General features: G+C 42.2%; 1 protein-coding gene across 3 annotated transcripts; it reads left to right on the top strand.

The window, feature by feature from the left end:
• Positions 1–8895: 8895 nt before the first annotated feature.
• LOC129810940 (interleukin-6 receptor subunit beta-like) lies at positions 8896–19030 on the top strand. 3 transcript variants are annotated; one of them, XM_055861958.1, is made up of 17 exons: positions 8896–9217; positions 11555–11678; positions 12080–12252; positions 12407–12484; positions 12676–12728; positions 12831–12858; positions 13035–13157; positions 13416–13495; positions 13628–13853; positions 13955–14116; positions 14269–14367; positions 14476–14646; positions 14758–14916; positions 15166–15235; positions 15394–15469; positions 16096–16458; positions 16784–19030. In XM_055861958.1, the coding sequence occupies exons 1-16, from the start codon at positions 9154–9156 to the stop codon at positions 16414–16416; spliced, it is 2007 nt and encodes a 668-aa protein (XP_055717933.1). In that variant the 5' UTR covers positions 8896–9153; the 3' UTR covers positions 16417–16458; positions 16784–19030. The 3 variants fall into 3 exon arrangements, with proteins under 3 accessions (XP_055717933.1, XP_055717934.1, XP_055717932.1); XM_055861959.1 differs by having other exon boundaries at positions 12834–12858; positions 16096–19030; XM_055861957.1 differs by having other exon boundaries at positions 16096–19030.
• The last annotated feature ends 2058 nt before the right edge of the window (positions 19031–21088 follow it).

Here is a 21088-nt window from a genome sequence, read left to right as displayed (position 1 = left end):
GTTTTGAGAAGCTTGCTGCTTGGAACAGCTAAAGAGAACAGGTTCCTCTGTTACCATGGTGACAAGGGCTATACCTCCGCCTCACTCTTTTCTAACTATCTCTTCGCCATCCGGATGGACATTTAGGCAGAACAGAAAACAGAGTGCAACAAGTGAGCTACAGCTAACGTTGCTTTCATATTCAGTAATGAATTCAATTGAACTTTATTGTCAACATATTTGAAAAACAGCCATTAAAACAGCATTTCAAAAGGCACAGGAGCATGATTCCTCTGGATTTTGAGTTTGCTTCATGTTTGGAATAATTCAATTCAGGCCCTGATATTGTATGTCACAATTAGCAAAAAAGAAAACAGATTTTGATCCGGTCTTTGATCAGAGTGATTCCAACAAAATGAAGTACTGTTCACGATTGTGTCATATATTCTGAAAAGGCACCAGTTTTTCTATAATGAAAATAATCAAATGAGTCAGCAATGATATACAGTTGGGTACAACATTTTTGGCATCCCTGATGAAATTTAGCCAAAAAGACTGTATAAAATAAATAATACAAATACTCAGCTATATTGTATGCAAAAAAATAAAATTTTACTCATAAAATTTAAAAAAATATTGGTTTCATTAACAAGTTTTTTTTTAAATCTAAAAAAGAATGGGGTCAAAACTATTGGCGCCCCTGTTATCAATACCTTTCAATATCTCACATTGCGAGGATAACGGCACTGAACCTTTTTCTAAAATTCTTTATGAGATTAGAGATCACATTGGGAGGGATCTTAGACCATTCCTCCATACAGTCTTGGAAAAAAAGATGCTATCTAGAACCTGAAAGGGTTCTTCGGCTGTCTCCATAGAATAACTTTTTGAAGAACCCTTTTTGGTTGCAGGTAAAACCCTTTTGGTTCCAGGTAGAACTATTTTGGATTCCACAGAGGGTTCTCCAGTGAACCCTAAAGGGTTCTACCTGGAACCCAAAAAAATTCTACCTGGAACCAAAAATGGTTCTCCTATGGGGACAGCCGAAGAACCCTTTTGGAACCCCTTTTTCTAAGAGTGTACGGAATCTTTTCAGATCCTTGATATCATTCAACTGCCCTTCAATGTATAACCACAGGTTTTCAATGGGAGACTGAGATGAGATGATTTTGTAGTAAATTAAGAATTTCTTTGTGGATTTCGATGTGTGCTTGGGGATATTGTCTTGCTGGAATATCCACTTACGGCCAAGTTTCAGCCTCCAGGTAGAGGCAACCAGGTTTTAATTGACCACAAAATCTGAGATGTCTGCCAGGCATGCAGAGATGTGTGCTGCCACCTGGTTGCCAGAAGAGGGAAGGAGAAAAGTAGTTGAGTGTCATCCGCATAGCAATTATAGAAGAGGGGGCCTCCTGAATGGCGCCGTGGTCTAAGGCAATGCATTACAGTGCTAGCTGTGCCACTAGATATCCTGGTCCAAATCCAGGCTCGGTCGCAGCCGGCCGCGATGGGAGACCAATGGGGCGGCACACAATTGGCCCAGAGTCATCCGGGTTAAGGGAGAGTTTGGACGGCAGGGATGTTCCTGTCCCATCGCGAACTAGCAACTCCTGTGGCGGGCTGGGCACAGTGCACGCTGACACGGTCGCCAGGTGTACGGTGTTTCCTTCGACACATTGGTGCGGCTGGCTTCCGGGTTAAGCGGACATTGTGTCAAGAAGCAGTGCGGCTTGGCTGGGTTGTGTTTCGGAGGACGCACAGCTCTCGAACTTCACCTCTCCTTAGTCATTCTGGAGTTGCAGCGATGGATACCACAAAATTGGGGACAAAAAGGGGTAAAATAATTTTAAAAAAGCAACGATAGGAGAGACCATGTGAGGATATGACAGAGCCGAGTGACTCAGTATATACATAAAAGAGGAGAGTGCCTAGAACCGAGCCCTGGGGGACACCAATATTGACAGCACGTGGTGCAGACACAGATCCTCTCCACGTCACCTGGTAGAAGCTGCCTGCCAGTTAGGATGCAATCCAAGAGTGCGCAGAGCCTGAGACATCCAGCGCTGAGAGGGTGGAGAGGAGGATCTGATGGTTCACAGTGTCGAAGGCAGCGGGCTCTCCGCTCTGCCAAAGCTCTCCAGTGTTCTCATCCTCCTAGATCTATCCGCTGCCTTCGACACTGTGAACCATCAGATCCTCCTCTCCACTCTCTCAGCGCTGGATGTCTCAGGCTCTGCGCACTCTTGGATTGCATCCTAACTGGCAGGCAACTTCTATCAGAGGTCAAGGCGTAGGGTAGTTCTGTGTGAGTTGGACAAGTGGACTCAACAGGCTGACTGAGTAAGGAGCTGATCTTTTTTTCAAAATGGTTGACAAAGTCGTCTGCAGAGGGAGGGGGAGGAGGTGGAGGATTAAGGAGGGAGGACAAGGTGGAAAAGAGTTTCTTAGGGTTAGAGGCAAAAGCTTGACATTTAGAGTGATAGAAAGTGGCTTTAGCAGTGGATGCAGAGCAAGGACTAAATTAACGAATACATCATTTTCTCTCTCTGTCTCTATGCTCAAAGGGAGTGTTTCTATCGACAGGAAGTATTTCCCAAAATAAGATGACTTAAACTAATACACACACACACAAACACACATACACACAAACACAAAGACACACAAAGACACACACACACACACATACACACACACACACACACACACTAGGGTTCAATGGCGAGAAGCCGGTTACCAAAATTTACTGCCTAAAACCACTCCCTTTTCCCGGGATAAACAACTGCGAGAAACCGGTCAATTATAATAAGTTATTAATATAAACAGCATGACGTGAGGCCTTCTCTCTGCTCTCTGCATTATCAATCATCAATGCTCATGGTGGGAATGGACAGCCCATCTCAGTATGGAGTGCAGTTCACAATGCATCTCATCATGGTAACTTTTTTCTTGTGACAGGTAGGCCTACATTTGATGCAGCACAGCCTACGCTAAAGTAATATAAGGACCGTGTGTCTAATTTACACATCTCCATCTGGCTTTTGGAGGTCACCATATTTTTGTATTGTAATGATGTATTTTATTTTACTGCAGCTGCAGAGTTTTGAAACAGGCTATCACTCGAAAATCATTGTTTTAAATCAGAGCACGTGCGAGCAGTCTCTCTCTTTCCATCAATTTCATTCAAATTGCATCCAGAATACATAATCCTGTTCAAGATATACAGTAAATATGTCCAAGCCTACCTCTTTCATGTAATAATATCAATGCAGTATTAGCCTTATGTTTAGCTAATTAATGATAGCTTATGTATAATAACCTTCTAGCTTACACTACCATTCAAAAGAAATGTCCTTGTTTTTGAAAGAAAAGCACATTTTTTGTCGATTAAAATAACATCAAATTGATCAGAAATACAGTGTAGACATTGTTAATGTTGTAAATGACTATTGTAGCTGGAAACGGCTGATTTTTAAAGCAATATCGACATATGCGTACAGAGGCCCATTATCAGCAACCATCACTCCTGTGTTCTAATGGCACGTTGTGTTAGCTAATCCAAGTTTATCATTTTAAAAGGCTAATTGATCATTAGAAAACCCTTTTACAATTATGTTAGCACAGCTGAAAATTGTTGTGCTAATTAAAGAAACTGTCCTTCTTTAGACTAGTTGAGTATCTGGAGCATCAGCATTTGTGGGTTCGATTACAGGCTCAAAATGGCAAGAAAGAAATAACTTTCTTCTGAAACTCGTCAGTCTATTCTTGTTCTGAGAAATGAAGGCTATTACATGCAAGAAAATGGGTTTCCATGGTAGAGGAGCCGCACACAAGTCTAAGATCATGCGCAATGCCAAGCGCCACATGGAGTGGTGTAAAGCTCGGCGTCATTGGCCTCTGGAGCAGTAGAAACACGTTCACATTCTCTGGAGTGATGAATCGCACTTTACCAACTGGCAGTCCGACGGACGAATCTGGGTTTGGCGAATGCCAGGAGAACTCTACCTGCCTCAATGCATAGTGCCAACTGTAAAGTTTGGTGGAGGAGGAATAATGGTCTGGGGCTGTTTTTCATGGTCCAGGCCAGGCCCCTTAGTTGCAGTGAAGGGAAATATTAACACTACAGCATACAATTACATTCTAGAAGATTCTGTGCTTTGTCGTGGAAAATGACATAATTAGTCATGCTATCCCGTGTTTTACTGCTTAAAGAATAGTCTCTTGTTATATGCTCGTGTTTTTTCTAACCTGATACGAACTTGACTTTGTGGGACAGAAAGACACATGTATGGGAACTTGCAGGAAGGAGCACATGATAGTGTTTGCTGAATGCAGTTAGATGGTTGAGCCCTCGGGCTAGCAACCTCGTGCTATGTTAAATCTGCACAGACAACCTCGTGCTATGTTAAATCTGCACAGACAACCTCGTGCTATGTTAAATCTGCACAGACAACCTCGTGCTATGTTAAATCTGCACAGACAACCTCGTGCTATGTTAAATCTGCACAGACAACCTCGTGCTATGTTAAATCTGCACAGACAACTAACGGCCTTTTACACACTATCTGCTGACTGCCACTCATACAAAAAATATGTATTTTTCTATAAAAGTAGAGATGTAACTATGTTTGTTAAGCTTTCAACTCTTAAGCATTCTTGGTGATAGTTGATTGCTTCATTTTTGCAAATCTTGTAAAATTGTTGTTTGAAAGAATCTCCAGTCTCTCTCTTCCCACAGAATTGCTTCCAACTTTGTGGCAACAGTTTGGGGAAGGCCCTTTCCCGTTTCAGCATGATAATGCCCCCGTGCGAAAAGCGAGGTGCATACATAAATGGTTTGACAAGATCAGTGTGGAAGAACATGACTGGCCTGCACAGAGCCCTGACCTCAACCCCATCGAACACCCTTTGGATGAATTGGAAAGCTGGGCCTAATCGCCCAACATCAGTGCCCGACCTCACTAATGCTCTTGTGGCTGAATGGAAGCAAGTCCCCACAGCAATGTTCCAACATCTAGTGGAAAGCCTTCCTGAAATAGTGGAGGCTGTTATAGCAGCACAGGGGGAACCAACTCCATATTAATGCCTATGACGTTGGAATGAGATGTTCAACAAGCATGTAGTGCATTTCTTATTATACTTGTGAGGACTTTTTGGGGACCAATAATTGATTCCCAATTATAGTCCTTTTTTCCCTAACCCCTAACCCTAACCCTAAACCTGACTTAGAGTAACTTGGTTGTGAACTCTACTGTAGATGTTATTAGCTTCTACTTAGAAGTTCTACCATGCAGACTTGATGGCCATGGACTTCATGGGAGTGAAAGGAATTGTATAATATCTGTCACATCTGCTCCTGCTACGCCCTCTGGTGTTCATCCGGTGTCCTCTTGACCTGCAGCTACTCCCCCTGTACACTCTCTCTCTCCCTCTCCCTCTCTGTGTGATTGTGTGGTTGGAGACAGGTGTGCTGGAGTCAGAGCAGATCCCTACCAGCTGCAACTCGTTCCATAATCAAGACCTGTACAAATACTCAGTCCTGCCACTTCCACTCTGACAGATTGTAATATCTGCTCAGTCAGTTCATGATTCTAGCCATTTGTGATTATTCAAGATCCTGTTACTCTGCTGTGCCTGTTTCCCTGCCTGACACAGTTTATCCTCTCATTGCAGTTACCTCTCTGGCTCCTGTCTCCCGTTCCACATCTCACCACCCAACTACCTAGCTCTGGATTTTACTCACCACCACTACCTTGGATTCCCCTCAGGACCTGTTTACCCTGTTCTACTCAGCCAACTCCAACCTCAGTCTCCACATCTGGTTTTTCTGCAACTCATCCAAGCTTCCCCGGATCTGCACTATGTATATCTCCCTGTGTAACAATACATATTTTGGTTCATTCATCCCTGTTTCCTCATCTGAGGCTCTTGGGTTCCCCTGTGTCGCTCCGCTTATCAAATATCTGTACGTTATTGGAACACCTGTAATTACAAAAGTACAATGATTCATGTTTTGCTTTAGCTTGAGAATAAGAATCAGTGGTAGACCCTTTGTAAGTTCATGAAGAGCTCAATTGTACAAAAGCCATACTAATGCCTGCTTGAAACTATACTTTCAGTTTCTGTTGATACTATGTTCCAGTCTTACTTCTGATAGCACATGATAGCAATAGGAGGACGAAGAATTGGGAAACTAACTGCAAATAACAAACTGAACTCCTGTCAGGATTTGGCCAGGATTGTTCAGGTTTTGGTCACTAGATGTCCCCATTGCACCTTTTTTTAACCTTTTGTTTTTTCCTTGCTCTAATTATTGTTTGCACCTGTGTGTCGTTTCCTTGTTGGTATTTAAACCCTGTGTGTTCCTCAGTTCTTTGCTCAGTGTTTGTATGTTAGCACCCAGCCCAAGCATTGCTGTGAACATATATTTTCTCTTGTTGGAGTTTCCAGAGGTTCTCTGGTTTAGTTCTTGTTTATTTTTGATTAGTCTTTTGAGGTTTGTTTGTTGCCTGCTGTTTTTACCACTTTGTGGAGTTTCTTTGTATTTTGGAGGATATCCATTTTTGCCTCTTGGCTTTATTTTGGACGTTGTGGATTTCTATTCTTTGCCTGAAGATCTTTTTCTTTTATTAAACCACCATCTCTAGTACTGCTGTGTCTGCCTCATCTTCTGGGTTCTGCCGACTATTAGTGACTGTTTCTCACACCGGGTCCTGACAACTCCACCTAGCAGAAATATCTTTGTGCTAGCAGCTATTAATTATGACCTTATATGGTATTCAAGTTAAGGAGCGTCACCCTGGGCAGGGTGAACCTTAGTGGCATAGAGTTAAGCAGGATCAAAACAAGCAAGAGTTAAGAGTTCAAGTTGAATCAACTCTGGAAATGTAACACTTGGTGAAGAGTTAATTTTACACTCTGCGTGGAGTGGGACCATGTTATCTGAGGCAGTGCTACATGTGTGTCGTTCCACGAAATGAGTGCCTTTTGTGTCCCTTATTTTAAGTAGAAATTGTGCACCAATGTTGAATTTTAAAAGACTTGTGCCCTTTAATATAAACCACATGGGAAATTTAATAAATCCCTCTGTGACTTCCAGGAAGATTTTAATCCACTTAACCCCAACATTTCTCCAAGTTTTCACCATCATTGTAAAGTTATTTTGTTCCTTTGACAAAGTCATTTCTGAAGATTATTATTGTTCAAGATAGCATGCACAGGTCGTCGCAGGTCTGTGGAGATCTTTGCAATTGCTGTAATAACTTGAGCAGAATCTCAAACGGCATTGATCTCTTGCACCATGTACTTTCAATGTAATCTCAATTGCAATCCAGGACATTTGGTGATGCTATTAGATGAAGCAGAGGGATAACACATTCATCTCTTGAATAAGTAAATAAAATATCTGACATTGTATTCCAATTTGAACTTTGCTGTGCTTTTAAATGGTTGAAAGCGTAGTGATAGACATTTGGGTGAGATCTAAACCAAAAATCAGTAATTGAAATAAATTCATTAGGCCCAAAACTATAGATTTCATATGACTGGGAACTGATATATGCATCTGTTGGTCACAGATACCTTAAAAAAAGGCCTGGATCCGAAAATCAGTCAGTTTCTGGTGTGACCACTTGCCTCATGCAGCGCGACACATCTCCTTCACATAAAGTTGATCAGGCTGCTGATTGTGGCTGTGCAAAGTTGCTGGATATTGGCAGAAAATTGAACATGCTGTCATACACGTTGATTCAGAGTATTCCAAACATGCTCAATGGGTGACATGTCTGGTGAGTATGCAGGCTATGGAAGAACTGGGACATTTTCAGCTTCCAGAAATTGTGTACAGATCCTTGCACCATGGGCCCTGCCAAATTCTCTAAAACAATGAGGGAGGCGGCTTTTGGTAGAGAAATGAACATTACATTCTCTGGCAACAGCTCTGGTGAACATTCCTACAGTCAGCATGCCAATTGCATGCTCCCGCAAAACTTGAGGGATAAAACTGCACATTTTAGAGTGGCCTTTTATTGTCCCCAGCAGAAGGTGCACCTGTGTACTGATCATGCTGTTTAATCAGCTTATTGACATGCCACACCTGTCAGGTGGATGGATTATCTTGGCCAAAGAGAAATGCTCATTAACAGGAATGTTAACAAATGTGTTTCCAAAATTTGAGAGAAAGAAGCTTTTTGTGCGTATGAAACATTTCTGGGATCTTTTATTTCAGCTCATGAAACATGGGACCAACACTTTACATGTTCCGTTTTTATTTTTGTTCAGTGTAGATTGTTGAAAGTACAGCGATAACACATTGGAAATTCAACAAACTTTTGACTGTCTCTGAGTGGTTGAATATACTGTAGGTTGTAATGTCATTGATCAACGACTCAACCAAATATTACCCAGTTATCCACGTTGAAATGACGTGGTGTGCGCAGTGGATTTTGCACATAGAAATCTAACGGAATGCACCTTTAATGTGGAATAGGTACAAAGTGAGGTATAAAGTGACTAAGCAATGTAAAAGAAATGTAGTCATTTCAGAGAAAATGGAAATCCAATTTGAGGATGTAAGAGATGAGAAATTGCTCAGAATTGCCCATGCCTTCAGCTGATTGCCTGAAAAGTCCTACCAAAGTGTCTTCATTCAGATTGGTTGAGCAAACCGTTGCAAAGCAATTTTTTCTAAACCTCAGTGATGAGTGATGCTTTTAATAGGAAATAGTCCATCAAAGCCTAAGCTGCATGGTAGGGTTAGCTTGGGAGTGGTGTGAAAATAGATTATGCTTCTGAATGTAGGAAAGGTAAAGTGGGTCATTTTGTGTCACTGCAGAAGATTGCAGTGGCCAACATCCTCTCTGAAACATAAAGTTTTTTTTAACCTGCCAACAGTCAGCACGCTTCCCTCCCCAACATTGTGGTTTGTGGTTAAGAGACAACATGTTCTGCCCTTTTATCTGAGAAAGAACAAGAGCATGCAGACATTTTTCGCCCCAACAGTTTCATTTACAAGAAGAGTAACTGAAACAGGTTTGAGGAGCTGTCGACGGCTGCATGGAACCGTGTTAACAGTCTAGCAAACCCAAGTCTCTTTGGTCAAACGCAGGCTGATCAACCCTGGATTGTCACCTGTTTGGAGACTTTACACACTAACTCCGTCAAGGGGTTGTTGAGGTGATGGAGGCAAAGGAACACTGGTTCTTGCAAGGATTTCTGGTTATTGCTATGGTAATAGCTCAAGGTATGAATCTTTCTCTCTACTCAGTTAGTCTCAGGGGCTTTCAAGTAGCTCTTGGCCCAGCGTCAATTCTGTTCAGCTTATCTCCGTAGTGATACAATTATCATACTACCAAAACCATAAAAGACAAATAAGAAGCATTTACTGTGATCGAAGTTTGACATGAGGCTGAAGATTATGGTTAGCTTATCAGGGCAGCATGGTTTTCATAAACAAGAGTTTGTGACAGGGCTGCTACTGTAAATGAACTGTGCAGAAATACAGATGAAAGATATGAATATTATTTATTTCACATTGATAGTTACAATTAGTAGTATTTCAATCAAATGTTTGTAATACCCATTTGTAATTTGGGGATGATTTTGCAAAGTAACATCTAATATAATCATTTATAGAATATATTCTATTCATAATATCTATTAAATTAACTTGACCCTCTCTGGTGAAAGCAAAGAAGTTGTACGGTGGGGTCTGAAATGATTACACTCCAAAATGACACAATACATTATTTACCATTCATTTCTATTGGGCATAAAATAATCTGAAACACAACCGGAACAAACTGTACATGCATCCTGTCACGCCCTGACCTTAGAGATCCTTATTATTCTCTATGTTTGGCTAGGTCAGGGTGTGACTCGGGTGGGAAAGTATGTTTTCTATTTCTTTGTTTTTGGGCCGAGTGTGGTTCCCAATCAGAGGGTCAGGGTTTAGACCTGAGGCAACTCCTCGTGCTTACCGGTGATGCGGTGATGCGCACAGTGTCTCCAGTGCGCATTCACAGCCCAGTGCGCTCTGTGCCAGCTCCTCGCATTTGCCGTGCTAGAGTGGGCATCCAGCCAGAACGGTTTGTGCCAGCTCAGCAGTCCTGGTCTCCATTGCGTCTCCTCGGTCCAAGATATCCTGCACCAACTCTATGCACGGTATCCTCAGTTCGCCAGCACCACCCAGTGCGGCCTGTGCCAGCTCCCCACACATGCCGTGCTACAGGGGGTATTCAGCCAGGACACGTTGTGCCAGCTCTACGCTCCAGACCTCCAGTGCGCCTCCACGGCCCAGTATATCCAGTGCGCCTTCATAGCCCAGTGCGTCCTGTGCCAGCTCTCCACACTCACTGAGCTAAAGTGGGTATCCAGCCAGGACGCGTTGTGGCAGCTCCCCGCACCAGGCTTCTAGTACGTCTCCTCAGTCCGGTGAGACCTGTTCCGGCTCCACGTACGAAGCCTCCAGTGATGATCCATGGCCCGAAGCCTCCAGTGATGATCCATGGCCAGAAGCCTCCAGTGATCCATGGCCCGGAGCCTGCAGTGATGATCCATGGCCCAGAGCCTGCAGTGATGATCCATGGCCCAACGCCTGCAGTGATGATCCATGGCAAGGAGCCTCCAGCGACGGTCCCCAGTCCGGAGCCTCCAGCGACTGCCCCCAGTCCAGAGGTCCCGGCGACGATCCCTGCACCAGAGGCGCCACCGAAGTGGGGGGAGCCTCAAGCGGAGCGTGGTCTGCGTCCTGCACCGGAGCGCCCACCGAGAGTAGATGCCCACTCGGACCCTCCCCTATAGGTTCAGGTTTGCGGCCGGAGTCCGCACCTTTGTGGGGGGTACTGTCACGCCCTGACCATAGAGAGCCTTATTATTCTCTATGTTTGGTTAGGTCAGGGTGTGACTCGGGTGGGAAAGTCAATGTTTTCTATTTCTTTGTTTTTGGGCGAGTGTGGTTCCCAATCAGAGGCAGCTGTCTATCGTTGTCTCTGATTGGGGATCATATATAAGTTGTAATTTTCCTTTTGGGTTTTGTGTGATCTTGTTTTCTGTTTAGTGTTTGCCTGACAGAACTGTGCGCTTTCGTTTTCGCTATTTTGTTTGAGTGTTTTTTGAATATTAAAATCATGAACACTTTCCATGCTGATCCTTGGTTCACTCTTCATTCTACAAACGAGAGCCGTTACACATCCAACCATTTTGTAGAGTCACGAGCTTGATTTAGTCATTGCGTGCTAGGATTATGGGACCAAATACAAAACTTTTGACTACTTTAATTATAAAAATCTATTAGGGGTGTCAATTGTTTTTTTTTTTTTTAACAAGAATTACTTATTAAACAAAATCTCTTTTTCTGAACAATTGTATTAGTATAAAATAATAAATTTCGCAAATGTTTTGCCTACAATAATATACCTCAGTATTTTAATTATTTATTTTATACAGTCATTATTGCTCATCTTTAACAAGGGTGTCAATCATTTCCGACCCCACGTATACATACTACTGAACAGGACAGCAACTCACTGAAATTGTTTGTAATTTTTATTTAAACCCTTTTTAAATTTCCTTTATAAAGGGCCAACTATTAAATGTCCTTCTAGTCCTCTGTGCTACAAGAAAACTGAAAGTGCTACCATCTATACATGTGAATGGGAGACACCTGAGTCTATGAAGAATGCAACCTATGAGCTTTTTTATAGGTAAGTGAACTAGCTATGCATGCTTGGGGACTTTCCATAAGTTACACAGACAGAGAAGTTTTATTATGACACCGGAAACCCGGCAGGTGCTGGGTATGTAGTGGCTAAACAATGTATGAGCAAATGAAGAACTCCTAATTAAAGAGCTACCTGTATATACATTGTAACAATTTTATTATAGCAAATAAAAATAAAGTAGTGTTGTGATATGTGAGCGTGTGCACGTTACGTTCACTGGCAGATAAAGCAAGACGGAGAGTTTGACAGTAGTAGGACAGTTAATTCTCAAGCACAAGGCAATATCATCAACCTTAGTAGATCCCCAGGTAATAAAATATTGATCATACAAATATCTGTTCAGTGTGTGAACCAAATGTTGCTCTCATCCTTAATGTTTTCAGCCGCTCCAATTCCCCTGAAAGTAGAACATCATTGGGCAGTAGTAGGAAGAGCTGTATCTGTGTGCAAGACAATACAGTGCTCAACAAAGTGCTGGTGGATATATGGGTGGTTGCTTACATGGGCAACTGGAGCTGCCAGTCACGCAATACCGCTGTTACACTTTCTGAAAGAGGTAAATGATTTTAAAAAAAACTGTTATTCTGTGTAAAATACAGGCTAAGAATCCACTAAGTACTTTACACAACTGACCACGGTACGATTTGAATCCCAAGATTCCTATTGTAATCTTTGTTTTTTGTGTAACATTATTTGCTTTCTCCCTGCAGTTAAGTATGAAGCTCCCCAACGTATGTCTATGGTAAGATCCTCGAGCAATCTTACCCTCAGCTGGGATAACAAGAAAGGTAATAAAGGTGCTCAGGGCATTGCACAGACCTTTGGGAGGGCAGGTGCTCAACAATTTTCTTACAAGATTCAAGAGTTTATGAGAGATTAGCTCGTTTTATGTGTTACAAGTAACGAGACTTACATTTCTTTGGTTTGTAAACACAACCAATCTGAAAAAGCAATTTCTCATATGTGCACGTGCCTGAAGATGCTATCATAGAGGTCAAGTTCAGAAGACTAGAGGAAACCTCAGGGACATGGGTGAGACCTCTTCTTTTCCTTGCAACAATGCTCTCATTCATTATTTTCTGATTAGTTTAGTATTTTGCCTCAATTAATTTGACCTTGTCTCTGTTGGTCTAGAAGACATTTAAGAAAGAAGTCAAACAAGGTGAGCTCCGTTCCGTTTCATTTTAAGATCTTTTGAAATATAAGCAGCCACATTATTGTAATGTTTATTTAGTTATTTTACTGCAGTGTGGGTCTCAATAAAATGGACTATTTGAAAAGTGCAAAGCTATCACTACTAGAGTGAGACTTGCAGTTAACCTGTGTTTGTCTGTACAGCCATGGTCACTCTGGAGAATCTCCAGAACGAATCTGTGTACCAACTACAGGTCAGACAAATGTCCAAGCATGTCAAACATCCCCTGTGGAGCGACTGGACTCCAATCCTGGACGTTCCCACTGGTGAGCAATGGACATTTAAATAGTCTGTGCAGCAGCCTACAGTGAAACGCACCAGGTTTGATGGCAATTCTATTCAAAATCAGTCAATTCTGTTCACATATAGATGGTGATTGGAAACAGTGGCAAGTTTTTAAATTCATGAATTGAATTTCAATCCTATTGACTCTATGTCCCGAGATGAAGACATGTTGCTGGCTTTGCCCTTCTAGAATTGCAGAGGATGTACCATTTCTGGTTGTAACTGTCATTTTGCTGCAGAAATCCCAAATCCCCCAGAAGTTAACTGGACAGTAGAGGATTTTAACAATGGTACTCGACTACTCAAGCTGACTTGGGGTGTAAGTTTCAAAATGCTACAAAACATTGAAAATTAAGTAACATTCTAGACTCTGCTGATTACAATTAGGCTCAAATTGTGTTTCAAAGAGTTGCATCACTTAAATCTATTTGTGTACCCTTGTGTCTTCCAGACACCACCTTATCCAGTCTCTATGCAGGTGAATTACAACCTCTCTCTCCATATTTGGCCTTGTCTACTAAAGCGAAAGAACTTCACCAATGTCACTAACACTGAGATCAGTGTTTATGTGACTTACTCTGCTGTCAGTGGTGACATTATTGCCTTTAATAAAGTGGGAAAGTCATCCCCGACACATATCCTTGTCCCAGCAAAACATCTTACATTTCCCAGCAAGTGTAAGTAGATGTGTGTGTGTGTCTGCGCTTATGCTTCATTTACCTCTACACAATGATGTTAATTCCTTAAATCAAAATGTTGTAAATTAATTTCCAATTAGCTTGGCCTAATGACAGACTCATCCCACTCAATTATGCGCATGGCTTTATGAAATCCTGCCTGGAGTGGTACAAGTCAACAGACGGAGAAACGCAACCAGAAAAAGTGAATAGATCAAAACTAAATGGAACAGTGAAGAAAAAACTAAAACATGTCAGAAAAAGTAAGGGGGAACTTCACGCCCAAAAAAATTGGGGGGAAGATGAGGAAACGTCTGTGTTTGTTTTACTGTGCTTTACCAAGTGTGATATATCAAGATATACAGGCGGTATGTCTCGCAAACTGAGACAATAAACACATCTGGTTTTGTTTCAGAGATGGACGACTATGTACGTTACTATTACCTCGTTCACAAACAAACTGATGGAAAGCCACAATCAACAGAGATGTGTCTCATGTATAAAAAGGAGGGTGGTAAGCTAAGCTCATATAAAAAAATCTGACTGTCACAGCAATGCTTGTATGCAGTTCTTTCCTACATAATAATGTATACATTATCTAACACGGATGTCTTGTTTTCAGCACCCAGTAAGGCACCTGATCATTTCACTGCTCCTATTCTTTATGTTACAACCAATTCTGCAATGCTGCATTGGAAACCTATTCCTGTGCCAGACCAGCGAGGTTTCCTAACACACTATGAAGTCTGCTACACAAGGAGAAGCCAAAAAAATGAGTCACACATTGAATCTGGTAAAGTCCTCCTCCTAACTTAATGAGTCGATGCCCTGTGATAAACGTGTAATTTATGTAATTGTGTAATTAATGTATATAGATGAATATCACATTTTTGTCTCTTATCAGAGTGTCACAACAGCTTTGCATCAAAAACAGAGTATCTTGTTCAAAACCTGACACCTGGGTCCATCTACAACATCCATCTCGCTGGAGCAACAGCTGCAGGTTCAGGACCAACGACAACTATCCAAATCGTGACAAAGCCTCTACCCCAGTCCATTATTGGTAGGAATTAGGAATGTATTATTTTTATGGCACAGACTAGACCAGAGAACCAGCAAAAATGTTAAACTATTTTGAAATTATGAGAGTCCACATTCATGTTATAATTGACTTTATCACTCGTGATTTTCACTTTTCAAATGAGTGATATGTGGATGCTGCCTGCATTGTTTTCCCCTACAGACTCAAGATGCTTATCGGAACTCAACAACATAAAATTAAATAAATATCTCCTTTATCTTTTCCAATAAGGTTGGATCATAGCTGGCATAATTGTTTTAATTGCAATATTAATAACAGTATGCTTGTTCATCATCAAGAGGTAAGCTGAAAATATATACTTTTCAACAACATCTGATCTTCAGGATTAGCAAGAAAGCCTAGTCTTTCAGGGATGAATATTGTTCATTTTCCAATGACTTCAAAAACATTTCACACATCATTCTGAACAGCGTCTATAACTTTTGTTCTAATTCTAAGACATAAAAAAAAGATCTTCCCACCAATACCACGTCCTGTGGTCGTAGAGTCGGTGAATTATCGAGCGGGGAATCAGGTAAGATCCTTTTAACAATTGAAATATTTAGGCTTGTGTTCAGACTTTACTGTGCAGAACTCTGCATTTTCCCTAAATGTCCTGCTTTGTAAGAAGCTAGACGTGTATTTCAAGTCAGAATGCACGCAGCACATGATTGAACTGAAACAGAATTGAAAGTAGACATCATGTGACATGCTTTGATCTTTTACACTAAATCACAAATGATAAAGTACCATAGTCATGACTGAGCCCTGTCAGGCAGCCATCATAAAAGCTAGGGTTAGTTATTGTGTCTACAGAGGTGCTCAGGTCTATATGAATACATTGGTGGGAGGAAAGCACCTGCTGAGCAAGGAAAGCACAAACATGGTGAGAAGAATCTTCCGTTGGCACTCAGTCGCCACAAACCTTCCATACATTCCACAAACAATAATGCACCCCAAACTTATTAAATAGCTGGTTTATCAACTCAACTTTTTACAAAACATGTGAAATTGATGCGTTATAGGTGTAAAGCATAAATATCTGGTGCACGACTTTGTGTGTGCTTAACTTGAACATTTGTCCAAGTCATGTATTGATGCTGACATCATTGAGACATTGGCATGATTTGATCCTGAATGGGTATCCCTTTGTCTCAACAGAACATGTATGAGGAGGAGGAGGTGCATGAGCTGCAGCTACATGACAACTGCAGCCAAGACCCCAACCCTGAGGAAGCCACTGTCCTGGAGGTGTCTGAGACATACGAGTGTGAAGATACGGACGAGAAGTGCCTGGGAGACTCCAGCACCCCAGTCAGTGACCTGCTGAGCCCTGATTACAAGGGCCAGGTGCTACGTCTAGAAACCCCTGATTCAAGCCAAGGAGAGATTGACTGTATGGTCACCATGTTGATGTACAGGAACGGTCTGGTTTTTGATATGAAAGCATACTCCACCGAGGATGTCGGGATCCCACTTTAGACATCACTGCTGTAGCACTCGCTTGAAGCCTGTAATTATAATGTATGACCCCCTTATTATGGTGTATTATTATGCTCACTTTCTATTGGTCCTGACTAAATAACAGCCATTTTGAGTCAGTTGAGAGAATTGACATATTATAATCTTTAAAATAATACATTATAAAGGTTTATTCTTGTTTCTAACAAGTGCATCCTTTAAGTAAAGCGTTAGCAACACTGGCAGAGTGTGGTGACAGTGGCCTGGCTGGGCCATTTAGCACTTTGTCTGTTAAAATATTCAGGCTAGGTCATTAAAAGATAATTATTATATTATTGTGGACAAACTTTTTTTGAATTTTTACCCCCTTTTTCTCCCCAATTGTTAGTAGTTACTGTCTTGTCTCATCGCTACAACTCCCGCACGGACTCAGGAGAGGCCAAGGTCCGTGCGTCCCCCGAAACACAACCCAACCAAGCCAAGCCAAGCCAAGCCAAGCCAAGCCAAGCCAAGACAAGCCAAGCCGCACTGCTTCTTAACACAGCGCACATCCAACGTGTCAGAGGAAACACTGTACACCTAGCGACCTGGTCAGCGTGCACTGCACCCGACCCGCCACAGGAGTCGCTAGTGTGCGGTGAGACAAGGATATCCCTGCCGGCCAAAATCTCCCGACACTAGGCCAATTGTGCGCCGCCCCATGGGCCTCCCAGTCATGTATTCCCATGGCACTGCATTGCTTATCTGTTGTCTATGTTGTTTGTCTATGTTGTTTTTGCTTATTGTCAAGAAAATAAGTTTAGGGGGCCTCCTGGGTGGCGCAGTGCCAACCCATTACACCTCTTTGTTTGTGTGGATACGGTGGGAACACGTGGGTCTGAGCAAGTGTGATGCCAGACAGAGCCTGGGCTCGAACCCAGAGTCTCTGGTGACACAGCAATGCAGTGCCTTAGACCACTGCGCCACCCAGGAGGCCCCCTAAACTTATTTTCTTGACAATAACCAAAAACAACATAGACAAAAACAACAGACAACTTAATTTTACATACATTTCCACAAACATTAATGGCATCACACTTGCTCAGACCCACATGTTCCCACCGTATCCACACAAACAAAGAGGTGTAATGGGTTGGCACTAAAAAAGTTATCGCATAAAGCTTACAGTACTTCATAAAAAAAATATGTTTTTACCTTTATTTAACTAGGCAAGTCAGTTTAGAACAAATTCTTATTTTCAATGCCGGCCTAGGAACAGTGGGTTAACTGCCTTGACAGATTTGTACCTTATCTGCTCGGGGATTTGAACTTCCAACTTTTTGGTTACTAGCCCAATGCTTTAACCACTATCCTACCCTGCCGCCCCATTATTCAATGTTTTTAATTATTTTCATTGCATCATACGTTTCGGCTTTACAGCCTTCTTCATTTTGTCCACACCTAATGTTGTTTCTAACGCTAAGCCCCATGTGACTTCAAATTGTGTTATGTTGTTTCTGTCTGTAGCCGGATTTTTTTCAATATTTAAATAATAAAGCATTTGATTCTTCCATTCTCTGAAAGATGGAGTATCATTTGACTTCCAGTATTTAAGTAATAGCTTCTTCCAGAGGCGCATCTTTCACTGGGGGCGGTGGGATATAAATTGCATTTCCCCCCCCCCAGTTTTATCATTGCACTGTGATACAAAAAAGTGTCATCGGTGTTCTTTATGACCATGCGGACGCCTCAGAGTGGTCGGGTAGGCTGTTTGGCTAACATTAGCTAGCTAGCTGACTAACTGTAGGTATTATTTTTGCCTCACTCACACTAGACCTGAATTAAATGATGAAACCAGCGGCCAAACGTTTCTTGACAGCGCAATGTGAGTTTTTATTAGAGTCAGTATAGCAATGTAACGTTATTGATTATGTTAATATAATCTCAGACATAAATTACTGCAGAATAAAACCATCCATAGAACATCCTATATGCCAGTGAAACTGAATAACATGCACTCAGAAATGTAATTCCTCTGCTGGAAGTGTAAAACACAAAAGGGGACATATTTGCATATGTTATGGTCTTGGGAAGGCTGGCTGAATTCTGGCAAAGCGTATGTTCTTTTATCTCAGCATGTTAACAGATACTCCCTCTTTTTGTTTGCTTGGAAATGTTGATACCAGAGACTGTTATCAGAAGAAACTGGGTAACCTAGCATTTATAGCACCTAAGAAACGCATTGCCATTAATTGGAAGGTTGGTTATGATCCCACAATGTCACAATGGATGGCAGAAATGTCAAGTTATGCATCACTAGATTTGATTCACAACAAGATTAAGGCTGTACTGTGCAACTTTCATAAGGTCTGGGTGGCTTATATAGCACTAGTGGTTCTGGGGGGGGGCAAGGGGGGGGCAGTGCCCCTGTGACAACAAGGATGTGGAGTATGAAATAACGTATCTCAGGTCGACAATGTCAGATGACAGATTAAGCAATTTAGGTGTATTAAGTATTGAGTCTAGATGAATTTGCTGATCTTTTTGCAAAAAAACACAAAAACCGGAGAATACAGTTGATGTGACCTGATACTGAATATGTAATGCAAATTACAATTATAATGGAAATGCAAATAAATAGTTGAATGATTATGAACATGGTCTTTTGCCTGCTAATGCCTGCAATGCAGTGAAGACAACGATACAACAACAATAACGTCTAATGTAACTGGCCCCTCTAACAGTACAACTGGCCCCAGCTTGGCCCCCCCAGTTGAAATGGTCTACAACCGTCACTGTTATATAGAGTAGCCTACTGTATGACAAAACGGGTCTGTATTGAAAATATTATAATTCTTTCAGTCGAGCAGTCGCAAATATATAATTTTTTTCATGGCACACGAGACACCTGTGTGATTTGCCCCTGTCTCGGTGGACTAGTCCATTGAGGAGGCCGCAGGATGCCACAGTCCAAGAATATGGGGAGTTTGGCTGATGCACAAGGCACGTCTCACTCCTGCCATTTTGTGGTTATTCGTTGTTTCATAATAACTTAATTGCGTGCATTGTTTGCTGTGTCTATCAATTCCCAATTACATACATCACCAGTAGTAGCCTACATTTACCGTTCATTCCCATAATTTCTCATCTGCAATGTTTGCCTGGTTATGGTAATTTCTGTTAATGGATTCAATATACACTGCTCAAAAAAATAAAGGGAACACTTAAACAACACAATGTAACTCCAAGTCAATCACACTTCTGTGAAATCAAACTGTCCACTTAGGAAGCAACACTGATAGACAATAAATTTCACATGCTGTTGTGCAAATGGAATAGACAAAAGGTGGAAATTATAGGCAATTAGCAAGACACCCCCCAAAACAGGAGTGATTCTGCAGGTGGTGACCACAGACCACTTCTCAGTTCCTATGCTTCCTGGCTGGTGTTTTGGTCACTTTTGAATGCTGGCGGTGCTCTTACTCTAGTGGTAGCATGAGACGGAGTCTACAACCCACACAAGTGGCTCAGGTAGTGCAGTTCATCCAGGATGGCACATCAATGCGAACTGTGGCAAAAAGGTTTGCTGTGTCTGTCAGCGTAGTGTCCAGAGCATGGAGGCGCTACCAGGAGACAGGCCAGTACATCAGGAGACGTGGAGGAGGCTGTGCGGCCCCATAAAGAAATGCCACCCCACACCATGACTGACCCATCGCCATACAACGTTGCAGTGCCTAAGATCGCTGCGCCACTCCGGAGGCCGTACAGACTAATTTTATGCTCTACATTCTTTAACACTCGCCGGTCCTGTTCTGTGAGCTTGTGTGGCCTGCCACTTCACGGCTGAGCTCTGATTGCTCCTAGGCGTTTCCACTTCACAGTAACAGCACTTTCAGTTGTCCGGGGCAGCTCTAGCAAGGCAGAAATTTGACTAACTGACTTATTGGAAAGGTGGCATCCTATGACGGTGCCACGTTGAAAGTCACTGAACTCTTCCGTAAGGCCATTCTAATGCCACTGTTTGTCTATGGAGATTGCATGGCTGTGTGCTCGATTTTATACACGTCAGCAAAGGGTGAGGCTGAAATAGCTGAATCCACTAATTTGGGGAACAGTGTGTCAACATACTTTTGTATATATTGTGTAAGTTTCTACATGTCTGGTGAGCCTATGAACAGTAGGGGCTATAACTTTGAGCTAAATGCTGGATGCTGGATGTGACATCCAGTATAGACATCCAGTATAGTTACATCCAGCATTTGGCTCAGAGTTACATCCAGCATCCGGCTCAGAGTTACATCCAGCATCCAGTATCTGCCTCAGAGTTACATGCAGCTTCCAGCATCCGGCTCAGAGTTACATCCAGCATCTGGCTCAGAGTTATATCCAGCATCCTGCACAGAGTTACATCCAGCATCCGGCTCATAGTTACATCCAGCATCCTGTATCTGCCTCAGAGTTACATGCAGCTTCCAGCATCCGGCTCAGAGTTACATCCAGCATCCGACTCATAGTTACATCTGGCATCTGGCTTAGAGTTACATCCAGCATCCGGTTCAGAGTTACATTCAGCGTCCGGCTTAGAGTTACATCCAGCATCCGGTTCAGAGTTACATTCAGCGTCCGGTTCAGAGTTACATCCAGCGTCCGGTTCAGAGTTACATCCAGCGTCTGGCTCAGAGTTACATCCAGCGTCTGGCTCAGAGTTACATCC

The sequence above is a fragment of the Salvelinus fontinalis genome, chromosome 14 (genome assembly GCF_029448725.1).
Source record: "Salvelinus fontinalis isolate EN_2023a chromosome 14, ASM2944872v1, whole genome shotgun sequence".
Classification (NCBI taxonomy): domain Eukaryota; kingdom Metazoa; phylum Chordata; class Actinopteri; order Salmoniformes; family Salmonidae; genus Salvelinus; species Salvelinus fontinalis.
The sequence above is the reverse complement of the archived record's forward strand: the minus strand, read 5'-3'. Positions and strand labels throughout refer to the sequence as shown.